This window comes from Asterias amurensis, chromosome 8 (assembly GCF_032118995.1).
Source record: "Asterias amurensis chromosome 8, ASM3211899v1".
NCBI classification, from domain to species: domain Eukaryota; kingdom Metazoa; phylum Echinodermata; class Asteroidea; order Forcipulatida; family Asteriidae; genus Asterias; species Asterias amurensis.
This window is the reverse complement of record NC_092655.1, coordinates 20,766,111-20,788,949: the sequence shown is the minus strand read 5'-3', so window position 1 is coordinate 20,788,949 and position 22,839 is coordinate 20,766,111. Positions and strand designations below refer to the sequence as shown.

Below are 22,839 nucleotides of genomic sequence, written 5' to 3'. Positions count from 1 at the left end.
AGTGAAGCAGTGGGCTTACACTGTGAAACTTACGCTACATTAGTTACTCCAGAGTGGAATTATTTGTGTATCGCAGCAAAGTTCAATCGCTGGCCAGGTAGAGGCACACACTGTGAAACAAATACGCTACATTACTCCAGAGTCAAATTATTTGTGTTTTGTGTGCAAAATGGAAGACCCAACTCTCAAGGAGGGCCGTGTGACTTCTGATGGCGTGTCCATCGCCAGCCGTGGAAGCGTCTCTTCGCTGGTTCAGATGAAGCGAACAATCTCTCTCATCAGCGGTGTAGCCATCAATGTCGGTATTATGATCGGTTCTGGTATCTTCATTTCACCGAAAGGTGTCCTGGCCGGGGCTAACTCCGTCGGCCTCACCCTCATTATTTGGTCAGTCTGCGGCATCTTCTCTCTACTCGGTGCGCTAAGTTTTGCCGAACTTGGACTCACTTTCCCGTCTTCCGGCGCCGTGTATTCGTACCTCAAGTGCATCTTCGGTGACTTCGTAGCTTTCTTGTACCTTTGGGTGACTGTATTGGTGGCAGTGCCTGCGTTTTTTGCTATTGTAGCGCTGACATTCGGCGATTATTGCATCCAACCTTTCTTCCCTGATCCAGCTTGCCAGCCACCGAGGATTGCCGTTAATCTCATTGGAACGATTTGTCTATGTAAGTAACGTAATTTTACAAAATCTTTTGCCTGACAGGGTCTGAACCATCCCCTTTAAGAGTTATAATATGCGCTATCCTACGCTATACCGTATACCACCACAGAGTGCCACCACAGAGGCAACGAAGGCGATCATACCTGCATGCCCCCTGGTCAATGCTTAGGTGCCCTTGAAATGCTCTAGTAGAAATGTGCATATGGCTCATAGGGTGTACTTTACCATGAAATAAATGCCTTGGTGCCCATTATACCTTGCCCTTTCAAAAACACAGGCCCATAGTGCCGTGTACAAAATCACACAAAATAGTTACACCTATAGAGTGACGTGGTTTAAAACGGTCGCTGGAAACCACATAGCTGCTCAGAGTGCCTATACCAGACATCAACGGCACTGCCTGATGCAAAACATGGCTGGACTGGTTTCACTTTATCAGATGGTTGAATAATATATATAGGCGGGATGTGTTGACAACAATGCTAAGACAGTGGGTATTTGCAGTGATTTTCAACTGATTAACACAACACGCAGAATTAATATGATTTGAGAATAAAAATGGCACACAATGGGAGCACTATCTGTGTTCAATCCGAGCCGTGATTTGGTTGTAACTGTCAACTTGGCAATCAATGTGTAAAAAACACACATACAAAAATGTATAAAAAGAATTGACAAATGGGACCTTTGATATATTTTTTTTGACAACTCAGCAAAGTTTCTCATTTTAAAGGAGGACCTGTGGTATTGTACACGTTGGACAATGATCTGTGTACTTTACATATCAGAGCAGACGCATGCTACGAGAAAGGTCGACATGCATTGTTTGTATATCAGTTTATTTGTAAAAAAAATCGCTGTGCTCAATTTATTTTTGATCAATATCAACTAATAAAGAGACCAACAACCTTCGTGACAAGATGAATGTTTGGGCAAACAAAAGACAAGGGGATTGGCATTATTCCTCATTGAATATTCAATGTGTGCGCGTGGAATCTCAGATATTCTTCACAGGATTTTCGAAGACTTTATAGTGCTATTCACACGACAGACATTTAACCGGGATCCCTTGCTTAAATTTAGCATAAGTAGGATTTGAAACTTTGCATACTGGGAATACACACTGGAAAGGTTTGCGGTAACACCATGTACTATCTCTAAATGAGTTTGGATGGTTCTGAAAAGAACCGTTGGTTTCAACTTGACGTTCCGATCAGTATGCTCTGATTGTCCTCTGGAGGAAGCTGGACTCTGATGCTGCATGCTGCTAAATTAATAAGCATGGTTGTCACTTCTCACTTGGTGTATCTCAAAATTTGCATAAAATAACAAGCCAGTGAAAATTTGAGCTTAATCTGTCGTCGTAGTTGCGAGATAATAATGAAAAGATAAAAAAACCTAGTCACACGTAGTTGTGTGCTTTCAGATGCTCGATTTCGAGACCTAAAATTCTAAATCTGAGGTCTCGAAATCCAATTCGTTGAAAATCACTTCTTTCCCGAAAACTACTCCACTTCAGAGGGAGCCGTTTCTTACAATGTTTTATACTACCAACCTCTCCCCTTACTTGTTACCAAGTAAGGTTTTATTATCAATAGTGTCCACTGCCTTTAAGGGTTATTCTGCACTAGAAAATAAGTACTATATTAAAATAAAAAACGGAATGGAAACTGTTCGTGGGAAACCCTGTGACCTATATCGGACGGCGATCGGGCCCTTTCATGCAAGACTGCACAAACAAACTGAGCCAATTCCATGGCTCTGCTTACCCAAAGCAAATAATAGGATATTAATTTTGGTTTTTACCGATACACCGATGTGTGTTAGCACTGTATACTCAGTACTTTCCCGAGTCCTGGGAAAGTACTGAGTATACAGTGCTAACACACATCGGTGTATGGGTAAAAAACCAAAATTAATATTCTTTATCCCCGATGCAAATTTAACAACAAATAATAGGAGCTTACGGAAGCTAGCAGGGATTTCCGCAATTACGTCAATGCATCATGAGTTAGCAGGGAACTTTTGATTTTGCGCGTATGTATTATACTATCACGAAATACGATGCATGTATATATAATTCTTTTTAAAGAAACGGAGAATGGTAATAATTTATTTTAAGCAGAACTTGGCAGTAAGCAGAGCCCTACAACTCGTCATGTACGCCTAATATATGAACAGTAATCTCGATTTTGAAATGGCCTGGGCCCAATTTCATAGAGCTGCTTAAGCACAAAAAATTGCTTAAGCAAAAATTTCATTGCTTAGTAAAATCAGATTACCGGCCAAGATACCACTCAATTGTTATGCTAAGTAAACAACAGCTAAATACTAGTCATAAGCAATGTATATGGCATGACATTTTGGCCAGTAACATGTGTAAAATAAGCGAGCTATTTTCGTGCTTAAGCAAATTTTTTGCTTAAGCAGCTCTATGAAATTGGCCCCTGGTAGCACACTGTTATCAGTATCATTCAGTGTGATTGTGGGGTCATGTTGCTTGATCAAACAAACGCGTTACTATAATCGGATTAGAATTACGAAGACCTTTTTTTCTGTGATTGTACTGGCAATGGAACTATTTTTGTAAAATTCTACTTCAGAGTAGCAGGTAAACAAGCAGAGAAAATATGTTTTGGGACACTAATAAAGCGAGCTTTGAATTTTACAAACACCGATTTCGAGGCACGTTAGTGTGGATCATTACATTCTACTTTAAATGATTTGGGTACTTTTTCAAAATGTCCACAGATTCACATAAAACTATAGGGTTTGAAGATAATGATAGTGGAAAGCTTCTCTTCAAATATAACTTACTGAGGTGCTGTAGTTTTGGAGAAATGAGTAAAACAATGTCATGAAAATACGTTTTTACATGCTCATAATTTTCGTCTCATAAAACGAAAATTATTTTCATGACATTGTTTTACTCATTTCCCCAAAACTACAGCACCTCAGCTTGTAATATATTCAGGGAAGCTTTCTACTACCATTATCTTCAAACTGTGTAATTGGTGTAAATCTGTGGACATTGTGTTTTTTGTCATACAACAAGTACACAGACCCTTTAAATTATCTATCTAACCGTATGCAGTTCATAACAAATAGTTCCAAACGCTTTTCAAAGACCAACTCGACCGATCCAAGGCAGCGTGTTACTTTAAGTATTCAGAGGGATGCTCCTTCTTGCATGCAGCCTTGAAGGCTAAACCAGGAGGTCGACTATTGTCAATTTGAGAGCTACCACGGCTCTGGTCAAGTCTACCTCACCCGAAATGGCTCTACTCAAAATTCATGTTCTGGTAAATAATATTGTTGTTGTTTACAGTGCTACTGGGTTTGACCAATGCAATTGGCACCCGACTGTCTACGCGGATACAGAAGTTCTTTACATTGTGTAAGGTGGCCGCCCTGGCAATCATTATAATTACTGGAATGGTACAGATAGGCAAAGGTAATTATGGGTTTTGTTTTTCTGTAGGCCTACAGTACTGTGAAGAACAAAGGGCAGACTCTGTTACCAAGAACATTAGAGAGAGATGAAGATAACAGTATAACAATCGAAAAATATGTTTCGAATGGTATTGTGTAAACAATATCGGTTTGAAGTTTGATCTATATACTGATATTATAAATTATTTTATTGCTCTAGAAATTTTACTTTCAAAATTTCAAATTTTGACGAACTTTATTAAGACTTCTTTAAAAGCACGTGGACAGCATACAGCATCATTTTTAGTAGATTATTTGTAAAACAGTAAAGCAAAAAATGTGTTATGATGTGAACTTAAAGGAACACGTTGCCTTGGATCGGTCGAGTTGGTCTTTGAAAAGCGTTTGTAACCGTTTGTTATAAAATGCATATGGGTAGAAAGATGTTGTAAAAGTAGAATACAATGATCCACACAAACATGCCTCGAAATTGCGTGGTTTTCCTTTTACCTCGTCGACTAACACGTCGGCCATTTATGGGGGTCAAAATTTTGACTCCCATAAATGGCCGACCATGTTAGTTCGCACAGTAGAAGGAAAACCACGCAATTTTGAGGCAAACTTGTGTGGATCATCGTGTTCTACTTTTATAACATCTTTCCAACCATATGCATTTTATAAAAAACGGTTACAAACGCTTTTGTTTTGACCAACTCGTCCGATCTAAGGCAACGTGTTCCTTTAATCACTGTAGCTTGCAAGCCTTGGGGAACCTGCGTGCATAAGGGTTATCAGTTGTAGCATTGTGTCCGCCATAATAATATCTCAAAACGGCTTAATACCAGAAGTACATGGATTCTACGCTATAAACAACATAAACAAAATATGAACGCGGTTAAAAAGAGTTAAATAATATATTCTGTGTTCTTTTGGTTTGCATTTTGTCTTTAAGGTGAAACCCAAAATTTTGAAAATGCCTTTGAAGGTTCGACCTTCAGTGGGCTTGGAATCGCTCTTTACTCTGGACTATTCTCATACACGGGCTGGTATGTATAATTATACACTCTAAAAAGCCCCACACCCGGATTAGAGTTGACTCGGATTAATGGGCTGACCCGAAAAGAGTTGAACTCTGATTCTGCGTCTTTTGACTCATTTCGTGGTCATAATAATAATAAAAATAAACAATAGTAGGTATTTGTGAAAAAAACACCTTTGTCACACGAAGTTGTGTGCTTTCAGATGCTTGATTTCGACACCTCAGAAATCTAATTCTGAGATCTCGAAATAAAATTCGTGGAAAATTACTTCTTTCTCGAAAACTACGTCACTTCAGAGGGAGCCGTTTCTCACAGTGTTTTATACTATCAACCTCTCCCCATTACTCGTTACCAAGTAAGGTTTTATGCTGATAATTATTTTGAGTAGTTACCAATAGTGTCCACTGCCTTCAAGTAACCCATTTTTCCTTCAGGTTTCACCTTTCTAACAGTTCGTTTATTGTGCATTATTCATGTGCAGGGAAAGTCTAAATTTTGTGTCCGAAGAGTTAAAGAACCCAACCAGGTAGGCAATATGAAAACCTGAATAGCTGCGTCATGCGTAAAGTATATGACGTCCTTAGCAACAGTCGTAGCAGTAGCTCTAATAGCCACCAATTCAGATTGACCTTAATGGCAATCATAACGTTAAAACAACCACTTGGATTAAAGACTGTTTGTAATGTCCTTTCAATGTTGATAACTTAACCCTTCTAAATTGTCCTCTAAAAAAAACGCCTCTAACAAACCCCAAGGTTTTGAAAACCTAGCTACATTTCTGCCGTTGACTAGGAAGGTTCAGCTGCACGTTTCGCGAGCAAAAACGTGAACGTCAGAAAGTTGTGTTGTTAAAATCTCACGTTTTTGTAGCATACGTGAAATACGTTTTTATTCATACGTTATAATTTTTCACGTCAGGTATGTTCATGCAGACGTCATACGTGAACTTGAAATAAGCCCCAAGTGGTGACGTCACTTAGAAACAACACAAACCTCCCTACACTTTGTTGACGTCATCTTTGGGATTTTCATTTGTTATACCGCCACGTTGCTACAAAGCGGCAATACAATACAGAGCTCCGTCACGTGACGTTAAATGAGTTTTTATGACGTAACGATCTTTTCGCAAAACTTTCAGAAGATCCCGAGAGGGTACTATCTTACAATCAAAATCTGTTAAGTCTCACTTTCTTAACTGATTGAGAACATTCAAAATGAATTTCAGAAAAAAATCTTTTGTTGCCGTGTGTAACAACGACATACTATTGTTTCCATACTGCAGGAACCTGCCACGCGCAATAGCGATTAGTGTATGCTCTGTGACTGTGCTGTACATATTAACAAACATGGCATACTTCACCGCAATGACGCCTCAAGAGCTCATGGCTTCTAATACAGTTGTAGTGGTAAGTTTAAAATCGTTTCAATAGACCTTATGATGCACATTATGTCATATCAGTAGGGCGCCCTCATCTGGATTTCGAAAAGTGACCGTTCATCATTGGCCAAACATGTGCGCCGCGCGTACAACTCAGTACGTTTCGATTATTTCGTCTTCGTTTTACCTCTAAGATGACGGCTGGATGACGTCAACGCATACGGTCTTTACAAATTGTTATCCTTCATTTATTTACCACCCTTTATATTATTATTCGACAAATAAATGATTTTACTAAGAGGATCTATGAGTAGGCCTAATTAGGAGATCCGAATTGTTGAGAAAACAAACTTTGGGTAGAAATTGTTTGGATCATCTGTCGATAGCTTTTTGGCAAGTAATTTGCCGTGATTTCACTAACTATGGTTTATCATAGCTTCTGTTGCAACGAATACCGAATGAGTTACACCCCTGCGTGTTTTTTGTTGTCTTTAGATGTTTGGTAACAAGCTACTGGGTCGTTTTGCAGTCATCATGCCGGTGTTCGTAGCACTGTCCACATTTGGCTCCATCAATGGAAGTATAATAGTTTATTCAAGGTATGATGTAAAAACCCATTTTTTGTTCTTTCGAGTCCAGCATCTATCTACTCTTCAAATAATCCTGTCTGAAGCCCTGAGCTCGTACTCAAAGCAACCGCGGGCCCAAGCTAGCCTGAGCTTAAAGGAACACGTTGCCGTGGATCGGACGAGTTGGTCTATAAAAAGCGTTTGTAACCGTTTGTTATCAAATGCATTTATGCGAGTTAAAAATTTTACTCCCATAATGGCCGCTTGTGTTTAGTGCAATTTCGAGGCATGTTTGTGTGGATCATTGTATTCTACTTTTACAACATCTTTCTGACCATATGCATTTTATAACAAACGGTTACAAACGCTTTTCAAAGACCAACTCGACCGATCCAATCAACGTGTTCCTTTAATCTGGAGCCGAAGCCGTGGTTTCGAAAAGGGCACGTGTCTGTGGCAGACAGTCATCTGACAGCGCCCCCTCTTTTGAACCTCACAATGGGGGACACAGACTGGTCCCTCGTCCTTATCCGCGGACAGGTGTTGGCTTTATGTACGAACTTTGAACTTTGCTCATGAACTTTGCTTCTCAAACATAGAATCTACATAACCATGAAAGCCAAGTGAAATGATGCGAGGTCAGGGTAACTCACGAGCCTCAATGTGTGACGTCAGATGTTCAGGTTAGGGGCACACGCCGTGCGGACAAAATCCTCCCCGTCAATCCTCCCCGTCAATTTCCTCCTTCACTAAATCTTAACCCATATCCGCTACTCCATCGGTCCAATACTTGCTTTATAAGTTAGAGAAGCTTTCCTTGCTGTTAAAGTACTAAGTTGATCTTTGTCGATATAAACCACAAGGGAAACTTGGTAAATTCTTAGATGATGTTTGAGGTTGAACAAAGAATTGTCTCGAGTTACTCTTTGTCAATTACATTTCAGAGTTTATTACGTAGGGTCACGAGAGAAGCAGTTGCCCTCTTTACTTTCCATGATACATGTCAAGCATCTCACACCTCTTCCATCCATTGCACTTATGGTAAGTTTATGTTTTACAACTTAAATGTCCTCACAATAAATTGAAAATAGTTTGAATTTTGAATCGTGACTGTTTCACTATGAAGATCTCTCATTATCACGTGAGGAGAAACTGAAGCAAGAGTACTGACCACATTTGCCTGACTTCATCCCCATGATAAATATTGTTAACACCATAAAGGCAAATCCAATATCCCCGTGTGAAATCCTGCAGATGGTTGAGATATAGCTGTTGGTCAATACTCAAAAGTATTGGTCAGTACTCAAAACAATTATTAGCAGAAAACCTTTGGTGTGGAGATGTTGATAGTATAACACAGTTTGAGAAACGGCTCCCTCTGAAGTTATGTAGTTTTCGAGAAAGAAGTATTTTTTTCACGAGTTTGATTTTGAGACCTCAAGCATCTGAAAGCACACAACTTCGTGTGACAAGGGTGTTTTGTCTTTCATTATTATCTCGCAACTTCGATGACAAATTGAGCTCAAATTTCCACAGGTTTGATATTTTATGCTTTATGGTGAAATACTCCAAGTGAGAAGACTGGTCTTTGACAATTACCAATAGTGTCCAGAGTCTTTAATAAGCACAATAAGTGTATTTTAGTTACGACAACTAAACCTTAAGCCAACTAATTAGGTTAAACAAACCGCTTCATAGGCAGCATTTGTAAATGTATCCGGCTCATTGTAGCTTGTATTTCTAAACTCTTCTCGGTTTGCTTACAAACAGCCTAATGATATAAACAGCTTAACTGACACTTGGTGGCGCACTACATTCAGTTTGTTCTTTCAAGTGTGACGCACTTTTCGGTATCTACCATTTTTTTAAAGGTACTCTTGTCGGTTTGCTTCACGTATTCCCAAGATATAAACAGCTTAATTAACTACTTCAGCTTTGCTGTGTGGACACCTATAGGAGCTGCCGTAGCTGGGATGGTATGGTTGAGATGGAGAGATCCTGACAGAGCACGCCCTTACAAGGTGATCCTTAACTCTTGTCAAAATATTTTGTGTGCATTTCTTCTTGCAATCATCATATAAAAGCATCAGGCCGGAAACTTAGAAGTTGCGTTTATTTTATAGTTTGTCACTTTGTCTGTTGGTTGGAGTTAGCTGGTTTGTTTGTTTGTTTTTGAGGGGTTCTAGTCTTCTTCTTCTTCTTCTTATATGTAATGTTATACCAGTATTACTTTTTTAATCACCTGGGGAGAAGGAAATCTGTTAGCGATGGTTGTTTTCATGGTCTTAAACGTAAATTTTGAAAGATAACATCCAGCATACGGAGTAGGCCTATTTGGTGTACCTTCTGCAAGCACGATAGTGACCATCGAAAGAAAATTTGAAAATGTTTGACTTTTGCCAGTGCCTCATGAGATTCTGTGCCCCAAATGGCAAACTGTTTCCTTGTGGCCACTGGTTTTTCTGACGGTAATATATCGGAATACAGAATAAATTAATTATAGGAAGAATATCAATGTCTGTTTCTGTGTTCAAAGGTACACATCATCATACCGATTATCTTCGTGATTGCGGCCATCTTTCTTGTCGTCATGGCAACCATTGACGCACCACTGGATACAGCAATCGGTGTTTGTATAACACTTACCGGGGTGCCAGTGTATTTTCTCTTCGTTCATCCTAAGCACTTGCCAAGACGGTTGTCCAGACTGGAGGGTAAGTTAATAGTTTGGAAAGCTATCGAATATGGATAGAGGATCATTGCAGATCGGTTCACATATATCTCAGTCGACCATTGTGTTGGGATGGGACGCAGAAGAGTTGCTAGGCAATTTCATTTCAGTGGATCCAGAGCAGCAGTTTCAAGTTAGTTTGTTTGTAAATGAAAGGCATGTTTGTTTGCATCAGAGATTGTTTATGTGATTCTCTTAACTGAGCATTATGTCAGTGTACCTTTTGTGTGTGTACGTAACGCTGGGCAATATGTCAGTATCCCTTTTGTTTGTGTATGTAACGGTATCGTTTTTCTTGTATACGTTTATTTTGTCTTTGTCTGTATAGGGAAGGGGAACAAAAAGCAACATTGCTTCTCCTTTTTCCTACATGTTAATGTCACACTATTATCTATTTATTGTTCATTAACTAGATCAAGTTTTCATTTGAAAAATTTATTATATGTTTTCTGAGCAATATTATCACACTATGTATTGATTGATGGGGATGTTGACATGAAATACATGTATCTGAAATGATTACACCATAGACAAGTATCAATGCGCATGATCTGCGTGAAAAGGATTCTGAGTAGAATTTAAGTCCAATCAACACTGGCAACCACTATTACGCGCTGCTTTTGAAGTAGTGCGGTACATATTAACTAAAAAAAACTGGCATAGCTACGTACATACACCTTAACATGGCGACCATCTTGGTAGCTTGATTGATTTTTGAACTGCACTCGGTTTCCCATGATGTCTTGTGGTGTATATTTTTTAAGATGGCGCTGGTGCATATGGCCCATTACAATTTCTATTTTTATTTCAGGTACTATTACGAGATGGTTTCAGAAGGCATTACTGGTCATTGAGGAGGAGAAAGACTGATGCTAATATTCTTTTCTCTCCGTAGTAAACCAAACAAAGCCCAACGGTAACACTATCATTCTGCTCATTTGAAATGTGTATTTCAGTAGGTGAATTTTAAGTTACAAATTGTAATGACAAAAGTGTTTTTCAATGGACTATCCTGTTGTTGGAACTCATAACGTTATAAGGTTTTTGAATTAGTGTTTTCATTGGTTTGATGTTTATCTCCCAGTACTGTCTATCTTTGACTTTTTAACTTTATTATCTAAATGTATTTTATGTTACCAAAATAAACGAACGCACCCTAAATGAGCTAGCCCCATTTTTGCGAACTCCCTCTTTTGTCAATATCTTTGTTCAAAGTGCCAGTCAGAAGCCATTTAAACCTACAACTGCCATGTAACCGATTTTCGCAAACGTGTGCAAATGCCTGCACTTAACGCGTCCACTATAAAAACGTAGGCCTTTGCGTATAGTTTGCAAACATTTGCCCAAGTGGAACTAACCCCCTGGGCCCAATTTCATAAAGCCTGTAAGCACACAAATTAACATGCTTGGCATGAAATTTCTTCCTTGATAAAAACAGGATTACCAACCAAAGTTCCACGTGATTTTCAGGATTTAGCAAACAACATTTGAATACCAGTATCAAGCAATATGCAACAAATGAAAACTGGTTGGTAATCCTGTTTTTATCAAGGAAGAACTTTCATGCTTAGCAAATTTTTTTGCTTACCGGCTTTATGAAATTGGTCCCTGGACACTAGGCCATCTCGCTATTGGTAAACCGCTAAACAGGATACCCACAAAATCGTGACGTATCGGTTCGCTATTGGTTAGTGGTAACGTAAATAAAGTAAACATGAGAGTTTTCTTTCATCAAAACGTCTTTATTGTAATCAAGAAATATAATATTGTTTGTATTACATTAATACAATATGGAGCGTAAAGGAGAGTTTGATGACGATAATACAATGCAAACAAAAACAGAGTTTCCAAAATATAATAATGTTCTGTCCTGTCATCGTTGACAGTCATCTCTCTCATTGTTATTTTTACTCCCCCGATTTTTTTGTTCCGTCAATTTCGTATTTTGTTTGCTAGTAATATTGTTCCTACACACATAATAATTTGTTCTTTTTAATTTATTTCAATGAGAGATAAGACTGTTTTCAGGATGAAGTTCTAAAGAATGAAATAAATAATGAGAGGGGAAAAATGTGACGAAACAATTATTCAAGGAATAAAATTACTTGAATGCAGAAATAATAACAATACTCTGGTGCTTTGTCACACCTGGTGCGTCTTAAAGCACTCATTATTTGGTTTCCGCAAGATATGCGTACGCATAGCCACAGAGGCCAACTACAACAGGCGAGTTGGGACGTTAACAAAACAAAAACAGCTCTTTAGAGGGTCAACACTTCTCCAAAAAGATTACAAGGTTGTAAGTGCTTTAATTACACTAATATTTTGAAAAAAAGTACGACGATGATGATACACGACGATGTTCGCCCTTCAAAGATTTTTCTCCTCCTTAACGACGAACAATAGCATTTGCAACCTTCCAGTCACAGCATCTAGATGCGTCACAAATCATGAAAACACAGGATTACAATTACATTTATATATTTCTCGGGTATAGGGGGGCTTCTTACCTAGTTATGTAACAGAACTCCAGCCCAACCGAGTCATTTTGGACAAGTCCCGAGTTACGAGTCCGAATCTTTGACCAAGGACCACCGATCCGACTCCCATATGTGATTGGAGCCGGACCTCAAACCAGATTGCCAAGTTGCTGTTTTACGTGAAACTGACAAAAACATAAACAATGAACAGTCACTATGTTTTTCAGCGGCCCGCAATGAACTATTACTTTACCTTGAATTTTATCCAGCCACATTGGTAATCGCTCTGGATACACAAAAAGGAAGTAAACTGGTACCCCTGTCATCGTAATACCAACACCAATTGCGGTATCTATTGGAGAGTCAATGGTTCCCATAACGATCAGAAAGATGGCGGCAATCACGAAGAGAATCGGTATAGTGATGTGAACCTGTAAATAAAACGGTCACTAGAGAAAGTTGGAATGTAATTGTTCATGTGATAACAAACAATGAGCAATGCCTCGCAACATGCTCCACGGAAATTCTTACACTCGGTATTTGGTTGGGGAGCATCAATTTGATAAACAAACGGGGCTGGAGAGGTATTGGATCATTAGCCTGAACGTCTGACGTTACACTTCGAGACTCGTGAATAACGCCAGAGAGTTCCCTCTATAGCCTAGCTAGCCATACCCCGTCACCTACAATCATTTCACATGGAGACACGCACACAAATCCTTACTAACATGCAATCCCCCATGATACACAAAAGTACTGTGTTTTGATTGGTCTGATGTGATTTTTGTCAGCTGCACCCACATCACTCTAGACCAATCAAAACACAGATATGGAAAGCTCACATCACTGCACGTTTTAATGACATCATTGTATCCAATGAAATCACTGGTTCTGAAAAGCAAGTACATGTCTCGAAAAAAAGACAGGGGACCAGACTATGGGTGCGTTCGATTAGCTCCCCTGGGTCGACCTGGTCTGCTCCCGGTAGTACACGTTCGAATAGCTTTGACGTCATTCCACCCGGGTCAGCCCCTAGTGCTTGTGGAACGGGTCACGGGCTGGTCCAAGGTGCATGACGTCATCACGAGAGGGTGCGTGATCGTTCGATTAGCTCTTGTCAGGGGCTCACCCGAATGAGCACCGCGGGGTCGGCACAGGGAAGCTAACCGAACGCACCTAGTATAAGTACCTGTCTTGAATGAAGACAGGGGACCAGTCTATTGGACCATTACCTTGTAAGGGCGTGGTCTGTCTGGCTCTCGCCATCTAACCCACACCATACCCGCTACAACAGCACCAATAGATGTCCATGTGACGAAGCTGAAATAGTTGATTAATGTGAAGATATCGTTGGAATAAGTGTAGATACACGACAACAAAACCTGCCAAAATAAAACACAAATTAATTGTGTCTATGGGGCATTATCTGAACGCTTTCTACAATGAGTCACACGTGGACACACAATAATGATTTTTGTGGAAATTTTTCGCTGGCTTTAAAATAATAGAATGTGTGTTTTTCATGGGGGGAAACCTTTCGGCAAACGAGGTATTTCTGTAAAATGACAAGCTAACCTAAAGTTTGTTTTTATGTGTGCCGCGCGTAAGCATATTGCTAATACCATTAGGGTGCGTTCGTTTAGCTTCCCTGGGTCGACCCCGGTGTGTGGCGATTTTTTCTTCCAGGACGAACGTGGGTAATTATCTGCACACGTTCGTCCTGGGAAAAAAACCGTCACACACCGGGGTCGACCCAGGGAAGCTAAACGAACGCACCCTTAGATTGCTTTGGAGCTATAAATTGCATCCTAGGGTGTGGTCCTTCGACCAGCACGTTAGGCCTATATGCATCAAGGATCGCAGACACACGATGTGGAATTCGGAGGAAATGTGAAGTATGCACAGGAATCCATTATAAGTGTGCAACAACAGATTAGCACAGACAATAGTCATGGCTAACAATGTTGTTATAACAAAACATGTACACTGAAATGGCCCAATGCCGTACTTAACGTTATAACAACACAGCTTTAGTTGACCATGTTGTGCTTTGCAATGCTCTACGATCTTTGGCTATAGGACATCAAGATCCATGTTCTGCTAAATCTTAGAGATTTGTATCGAGTCCGTGGCATTTATTTAGTCATCTTTGAGATTCTGATTATGTCTACATCATCAGCAAGTTTCTTCTCTTAAGGTATACAGGTATGTTCCATTTTCAACTAATTGTATGTTTATGGTAGCATGTACTATTTTGAATTTAATGTACTTTGTGGAATGCCACTAGTCAAAATGTGAGAATGCGAAAAGAATTATGATTTTCGACGGGAGTAAATCTCATTGATTCAGGGTACGGGTGTGTTTCTTTATTTCACTAGTAGAGTTCCATGTTTAAAGGCACAGGGGTGGATTTCACAAAGAGTTAGGACTGGTCTTATCTTGAGTTAGGACCAGTTTAACTCGTCCTAACTTAGGACTATCCATGCAATTTGTATATCTTCTAGGACTAGTCCTAAGTTAGGACTAGTCCTAACTCTTTGTGAAATCGACCACTGGACACTATTGGTAATTACTCTAAATAATTGCTAGCAAAAAGAAGGACCTGATAAAGAGCAAGTGGGAGCTGTTGGTATTATACAATATTGTTAGAAACGGCTCCCTTTTAATGAGAAAAAAAGAATTTCTCACTCAAATAGTTAAAGACTTCAGGCCTGAAGCTTTTTAGTATACATCTGAGAGCACAAAAATGTGTACAACAAGGGTGTTCTTTCATTATTCTCTTGAAACTTTGATGACAAAGTAAAAATGTTCACAGATTTCGTCGCCGTTTTCAAGAAGGGACAATATTGTAAAAAATCATTTTGATTTTTTTTTGGTCGTTTCGAATTAGTTTAACGGTATCTAACAATTCTCTAATTTATAGACCTAAAAGTCGTCTAGTTTCTTAAATATGCTAAGATGGTGAAGGACAAAAACCTCAAGATCCTTGATTTGCGTTTTCACGAACAGACAGTTTCCTTTCTGTGCGTTAAAGACACGGCTGGCACAGCGCCAAAAACGAGTGCTCCGGTTTATACCTGTGACCTACATTGTTTTACGCGCGCGCGCCCCAAACGGGCACAAATGGCCACAACTTGTTTTTTCGTTTTCACCAACAGCCACTTTGTGTATTGCTCTAACGCGTGGAAATGTCCCCTTGCACGGCAAAAAAGTAGGAGATCCGGCTTTTGCGTTTTCACAAACAGCAACACGACGCGCTGCACACAGACCACATTTTGTACAGTTTTCACGAAGAGGCACTTTTGTTAATAGAATAATTACTCATTAATTAAACCATTATAAACAAAATTGGAAACAGATTTTTATGATTTAGGATCTCTACTTTCCTGATATGTAAAAATTTCAAAGATTTAACATCGAAAAGTCTACGAATCAGTGATTTCAAAATTAGCTTAACTTCAAACGTGATGTTCTCCAAACATACATTTTGGGCTGCAGGGGACAAATTGTCCCTTCGTGAAAACGGTGACGATTTGTTATTGTATATGCATATAATTAGGACCAGTTTAACTCGTCCTAACTTAGGACTATCCATGCAATTTGTATATCTTCTAGGACTAGTCCTAAGTTAGGACTAGTCCTAACTCTTTGTGAAATCGACCACTGGACACTATTGGTAATTACTCTAAATAATTGCTAGCAAAAAGAAGGACCTGATAAAGAGCAAGTGGGAGCTGTTGGTATTATACAATATTGTTAGAAACGGCTCCCTTTTAATGAGAAAAAAAGAATTTCTCACTCAAATAGTTAAAGACTTCAGGCCTGAAGCTTTTTAGTATACATCTGAGAGCACAAAAATGTGTACAACAAGGGTGTTCTTTCATTATTCTCTTGAAACTTTGATGACAAAGTAAAAATGTTCACAGATTTCGTCGCCGTTTTCAAGAAGGGACAATATTGTAAAAAATCATTTTGATTTTTTTTTGGTGGTTTCGAATTAGTTTAACGGTATCTAACAATTCTCTAATTTATAGACCTAAAAGTCGTCTAGTTTCTTAAATATGCTAAGATGGTGAAGGACAAAAACCTCAAGATCCTTGATTTGCGTTTTCACGAACAGACAGTTTCCTTTCTGTGCGTTAAAGACACGGCTGGCACAGCGCCAAAAACGAGTGCTCCGGTTTATACCTGTGACCTACATTGTTTTACGCGCGCGCGCCCCAAACGGGCACAAATGGCCACAACTTGTTTTTTCGTTTTCACCAACAGCCACTTTGTGTATTGCTCTAACGCGTGGAAATGTCCCCTTGCACGGCAAAAAAGTAGGAGATCCGGCTTTTGCGTTTTCACAAACAGCAACACGACGCGCTGCACACAGACCACATTTTGTACAGTTTTCACGAAGAGGCACTTTTGTTAATAGAATAATTACTCATTAATTAAACCATTATAAACAAAATTGGAAACAGATTTTTATGATTTAGGATCTCTACTTTCCTGATATGTAAAAATTTCAAAGATTTAACATCGAAAAGTCTACGAATCAGTGATTTCAAAATTAGCTTAACTTCAAACGTGATGTTCTCCAAACATACATTTTGGGCTGCAGGGGACAAATTGTCCCTTCGTGAAAACGGTGACGATTTGTTATTGTATATGCATATAATTTTGTTGGGATACACCAAGTATTAAAGATACTAATCTTTGACAATAGTATGCTTTTAATAATTATGTGTTTGCGCAAACTCACCACGATGACAATTGAAGGTAGTGGGGTTAAGAAGTCAACATGTATCATCGACAGAAGGGATGGGAAGTGTTTTTCACGGGATCCCACGTACAACACTCTAGCATAGAAATATAAATATTGATAATTATTTAGCAACATTAATATCATACTTTAGAATTGGACCATGCCCGATGAGGCACCGTATTTCGCCCAACGTTCCCATTAAACCCTCCGAGCAGCCCCGGAGAATATACTATAGATTCACTAGGTGCGATCGGAAGGCAGATTGGGTAAATAATTGTGTTCGGGGCCCAAATTTCGTTTTAATGGTCAGAACAGATGAATGTTCGTTGGACCCACACACTCATGGTTGAAGCATTCTAAATATTTACTCATGTCAACATTACATGTATTTAAAATCAAAGGGTTAAGTTTTTGTGCACACAGTGAGACTTTTTTGTGCATATTATTATAAGTAAACAAAGACTAAGCTGCCATCTTACACTTACTTTTAAACCTCGGAATATACGCACCCAGAAATTGCTTCATAATATGAAAATGATTGTTAAGGGTATGTTAAAAAATAGTGAAATCTATTCACACATTTTGTAGTCATTGAAAAAAAAGCTGGTCTTTCCGCTCGTGAACACACTGTTTTCCCTCTTAGAAATGTGCAAAATTGCTACCGCTAAAAATCCTCTGAAAAATTCACACACAGCAAAAAAATCCGCACACAGACTAGAAGCGCCTTGACACGAGGCTAGTGACAAGCCTTGATAACAGTTTGTTGTTGTTGTTTACCTTGAACAAACCATAATATTGCCATTTATAGCGCCAAATGTTGACAGGGCAACAGATAACGGCATGACCCAAGCAAAGCTACCCAGCACGTTGTTTCCGAATGTCTGAAAATACAAAAAACGAACAAAGGATAACTTTCCTTCCTGTCACCACCTTTTCACTCATTAAAAAAACATAAAACAAAAAACATTTAATTAAGGTAAATTTCCGTCTAAATGGTACAGGTGTTTTGAAGAAGTAGCCTCTCTTTCGGAGTGATACAAACATTTTAGGGGCTGGGGGAACAGCAAAGTAAGCACAGCTTGAGTTAGGGATGTTACTGTTTTTAATTATACGTAGGGCCTAGATATTGTTGGCGTTCAATGTAATTTACTTTATGCAGCATCGGGGGGGGGGGGGGGGTGAATTTGATTTCTTACCACTGCCACTGCGTTGGAGGCAAGGAGTTCACTTGGTGTCATCGCTGTGAAATATGCCACATTGGTCAGTACGTACAACGTCGTTATAATAGGCACGCTTATCAATATAGCACGCGGTAAATTTCTGTAAACCAAACATTCATTAACAGATCATTCATTAACAGATAAACTTTATGACAATAGCTCAATCGAAACATTTGGGTGTAAAGATAACTGTTTCTTTTTTTTTGTTAGAGGGAACAAAACTTTACTTACTTATTTGGATTTTTTAGTTCCTCTGCAACATAGTTCACGCTTTCACTGCACATAATAAGCAAACAGTAGTACCAGCAATAATAAATTAATGACTTTCAAGATAAAAAGAAGCTACAAACACAAAACAAAACAAATACTTATGCACGATGCGTCAAAACAAAAATGAAAGGTTTACTTACCAGCCCGTGTAAGCAAATAGTCCAGAATAGAGAGCAACTCCCAATCCACTGAAGGTAGATCCTTCGAAAGCATTCTCAAAGTTTTGGGTCTCACCTGTGACAAGAATTTCGGACACTTGTTGAAGTGAATTAAAGTATACGTCTGAAAGTCACTCTTAAAGTTAATAGCAGCTTACCGAAATATTTTAATATCATTCTTAGAAACATTTTACTTCACTGAAATTATTAAGATTGAGTAAAAAGAAATCATCAGTTTTTATGCCCCAAAATTTGAATCTGAGTAACGATTCCCATGTTGCGTATAACTGAATATTCTTCCCCCATTATGACCATATTCGCTCCGGATGTATAAGTTACATTGCATATACCTACATGTATGTGGGATTGAATCATTCAAACGGTTAAAAATAACAAAGCTGTACTTAGCCTTAAAGGCGGTGGACACTATTGGTAATTACTCAAAATAATTATCAGCATAAAACCTCACTTGGTAACGACTAATGGGGAGAGGTTGATAGTATAAAACATTGTGAGAAACGGCTCCCTCTGAAGTGACATAGTTTTTGAGAAAGAAGTAATTTTCCACGAATTTGATTTCGAGACCTCAAGTTTAGAATGTGAGGTCTCGAAATCAAGCATCTAAAAGCACACAACTTCGTGTGACAAGGGTGTTTTTTTCTTTCATAGTTATCTCGCAACTCCGACGACCAATCGAGCTCAAATTGTTCCCAGGTTTGTTATTTTATGCATATGTTGATATACACCAAGTGAGAAGACTGGTCTTTGACAATTACCAATAGTGTCCACTGTCTTTAAGCCTTTAAGATGAATTGCGTGTTGGCTAGGAAAAGGTGTCTATGTGCTTGGAGTATGGGTGAAAATGCACATTAGTAATATTTACACTAAATTGTAATAGTAATAATTGTCTCGTCATGTAACTGAGGCGCCCTATACATTAGTAAAATTATGGTTGGCAAAAAGCTCGGGCTGTGACGTAATAAAAATGTCTATGGGTGCGTTCGTTTAGCTTCCCTGGGTCGACCCCGGTGTGTGGCGTTTTTTTTCCCCAGGACGAGTGTGTGCAGATAATTACCCACGTTCGTCCTGGAAAAAAAACGCCACACACCGGGGTCGACCCAGGGGAGCTAAACGAACGCACCATATGTAAAAGTGTGACAAAAATAGTCAGTTCCCGTGTGTATATAATGCGTAAAATGATATTGAGTGAGATCAGGAAACAACCTTTGCCTAATTGCACCATGCCGCCTCCGATGATGATGGTAAGAGATACTACCTTGAGTACAGTAAAGATGTTCTGCACATGCGTCGACAATCGGGTGCTTATCGTACTGGTTATTCCAAGGAAAACTGGATTTGGATAAACACATATATATTGTTTAACTAATACAAACTGTTGATGACAACTCGGTGTTAATGAATCCATTAATTAACATTCAAATTGTATAGATGCTAAACTTGCATCATTTAGACAAAGAATATTAATTTTGGTTTTATCCTTACACCGATGTGTGTTAGCACCTCAGTTATACTTTCCCACGTTCTTACAGTGAAGACAAGTGAAAACCGACAACACTATTTTTCATCCCCGATGCAAATTTAATATAAACTAAAACGTTAGGGTTCCAACTGCTAAAACATTCGAACTGTCTTTAGCTACCGGGTAATCTTGGCGGTCTAGTTGGTAGGACACTGCTCTAGAATTGCAAATGTCGTGGGTTAGAATCCCATCCGAGTAGTATGGCTGTGATTTCTGTTCTCAAAACTCGGCAGTATACAGTGCTAACACACATCGGTATAAGGGTAAACCAAAACTAATATTTTTGTTCATGTTGGTTTTCAAAGCGGCAATCTAAGACTTACTTAGAGCCGTTGTTCCAATGAGCTGGACGGCAATCCTCGGTGGCTGACACGCTGTATCAGGATAAAAAGGTTGGATGCAATAATCACCGAATGTCAGCGCCACTACAGCAAGAAATGATGGCACTGCGAGAATCACACTGACCCAAAGATACAGAAACGCCACAAAGTCACCGTAAATCTCTCTCAAATAAGTGTAGATCGCTCCGGAGGAGGTGAAGGTTGTTCCGAGTTCGGCGAAGCAAAGCGCTCCGAGGAGCGAGAAGGCACCGCAGACTACCCAAATGATGAGGGTAAGACCGACGGAACCAACGCCTTCCAGGACACCCTTGGGTGATACGAAGATACCGGAGCCGATGATGATACCTATGTTGATGGCAACCCCGCTCAGGAGAGAGATGGTTCGTTTCATCTGCACCAGGGATGACTCGCTGGTGTGACTGGTGCACGACACCCCGTCCTTAAAACTGTCTTGTGGAGTCATCTTCATTTTATTTTGTCTGTTTTGTGCAGCATAAGAGGGTGTTTTCTACACTATGAGAGTATGCCACGCTAGAGTGACAACATTTACAACATTTAGACCAAGTATTCAAAGCTTAGGTTGTAAAGTGAGGAACTCGTCGGTGGATTCACATCAGTGTTTGTGTACACTGTGGTGATAAATAGAAAAGCAAATATCGTTTTTTTTGTGAGATTAAAGATCATAAACCCCGCTCACAGCACCTGGGGTTATCATTGGAAGTTATTGAAGGTAGCTGATATCATGGATGTAGATACTAGAGATCAGTGAGGTGGTAGTCTTGGTGCAATACGTTTCTCGTTTCCTTTCCACGCACACCGCGGCCAATTCACCGACAGCGCGCGCACCGACTCACCTGACTTGTGGATGACTCCATAAGACAGTTTTTAGTTTCTCTTGCACCAAGACTATAGTGAGGTGGACGAGCATCGAATTTAAGCTCGAATGTCTCTACATTTATTCCCTAGACTGGTACCATGTCTCTATCCGCAAGGATAAGGACAGGCTTGCATTTCGGTACCAGTGATTTCATTGAAAACAACGATTTTATTGGATAATATTATCATGTGCAGTGACGAAAGCTTTCTGTATCTGTGTTTTGATTGGTCCGAGCTGATGTTTGGCAGCTGCGCTTTCGGTCATCTCCATATGAATCTACGTGAAAGGTGAGGATGAGCGGGGATTAATCTCGGCTAGAGGCCACTCTCTGACGTTATTCATGATCCTTGAAGTAAGACGTCAGATGTTCAGACTAATTTCTTCCTTCTTAAATTATGTCATAAACCGTGTTAGTGTTGCGACGATAGAGGGCAGCATTGAGCTTCCGGGACACTGAATAAAAATCACTGTTCCGGGTACCTCTGAGCAACAAACTGTGGGAGGCAGGGACCAGACACCTTGGGTAATCGTCAAAGACCTCTCTCTTGATGTATCCCAACATTATATGAAGAAAAACCCCCCACCAAAAACAGAACTGAGACACGCTGAGACATGGACAACAAAAATACCAACTCATTATAACTTCAATTTTCTGTGATGATTTATTTCAATTGATTTATATGGAAACTAAGCAACTGCAAATGTTGGATAACTCTGCTTCAGAGTAAAATGGTAGTGTTTAACATATTTCTTCAAATTATTTAATTAATGTTTACCTTTACAGCAATATCTGGCTATTACAGGTGTTACTGTTTGATACTCTTAAATAATCAATCTTTTACTGACCGTAGCTAGTTATTTTCTGGCTGATTTCGACAGTTTTTGTTTTTATTGCAGAACCCTCGTTATTTGTTTATTTACATTGTTTCAATTTATTAAATGTATTTTTGATTGTGTTGAGATCTTGCTTTCAGTTTGTTCTTGAAGCGCCTTGGGCGTCTTTCAGGTAAATGTTGTGTATGTTCTGTTATTTTGTTTTGTCATAAATTGTTTTTAAAAGTAATTGACAAAATATCATTTTCTAAGAATGTGAAATAACTCTCTGCTATTCATGAATTCTGTGTATAGATGTTTGTGAATAAGAAACTATTTCATATTAATGTAAGACACAGCAAAATACCTGATAAAGCATTGTATTGTCTAAAACAACACGTTAACATCTTAACTACTTTTTTTTATATATTAGTTGTGATACACGAAGTGTTGGCCTTTGGACAATACTGTTTACCGAAAGTGTCCAATGGCTTTAAGGTCGCATCAAGCTCTCGTTATGTTTAATATAAGTTTACTTTCATGTCAAGCTCAGACGTTGTGTTAGTGATTTGTGTC

The 22,839-nt window shown here is 39.2% G+C and overlaps 2 protein-coding genes across 2 annotated transcripts; one reads left to right on the top strand and one right to left on the bottom strand.

The window, feature by feature from the left end:
- The first annotated feature begins 29 nt into the window (after positions 1–29).
- On the top strand, positions 30–10,761 carry LOC139940547 (Y+L amino acid transporter 2-like). The gene is made up of 10 exons (XM_071936850.1): positions 30–665; positions 3,990–4,115; positions 5,046–5,139; positions 5,615–5,659; positions 6,416–6,539; positions 7,007–7,110; positions 8,025–8,121; positions 8,952–9,101; positions 9,617–9,794; positions 10,623–10,761. Exons 1-10 carry the CDS (start codon positions 170–172, stop codon positions 10,679–10,681), a joined length of 1,473 nt encoding a protein of 490 aa, XP_071792951.1. The 5' UTR covers positions 30–169; the 3' UTR covers positions 10,682–10,761.
- On the bottom strand, positions 10,702–21,159 carry LOC139940545 (Y+L amino acid transporter 2-like). The gene is made up of 10 exons (XM_071936848.1): positions 20,556–21,159; positions 19,917–20,042; positions 18,675–18,768; positions 18,496–18,540; positions 18,241–18,364; positions 17,822–17,925; positions 17,042–17,138; positions 13,524–13,673; positions 12,545–12,722; positions 10,702–12,243 (listed from the first exon to the last, which is right to left on the bottom strand). Exons 1-10 carry the CDS (start codon positions 21,040–21,042, stop codon positions 12,182–12,184), a joined length of 1,467 nt encoding a protein of 488 aa, XP_071792949.1. The 5' UTR covers positions 21,043–21,159; the 3' UTR covers positions 10,702–12,181.
- Positions 21,160–22,839: the final 1,680 nt, after the last annotated feature.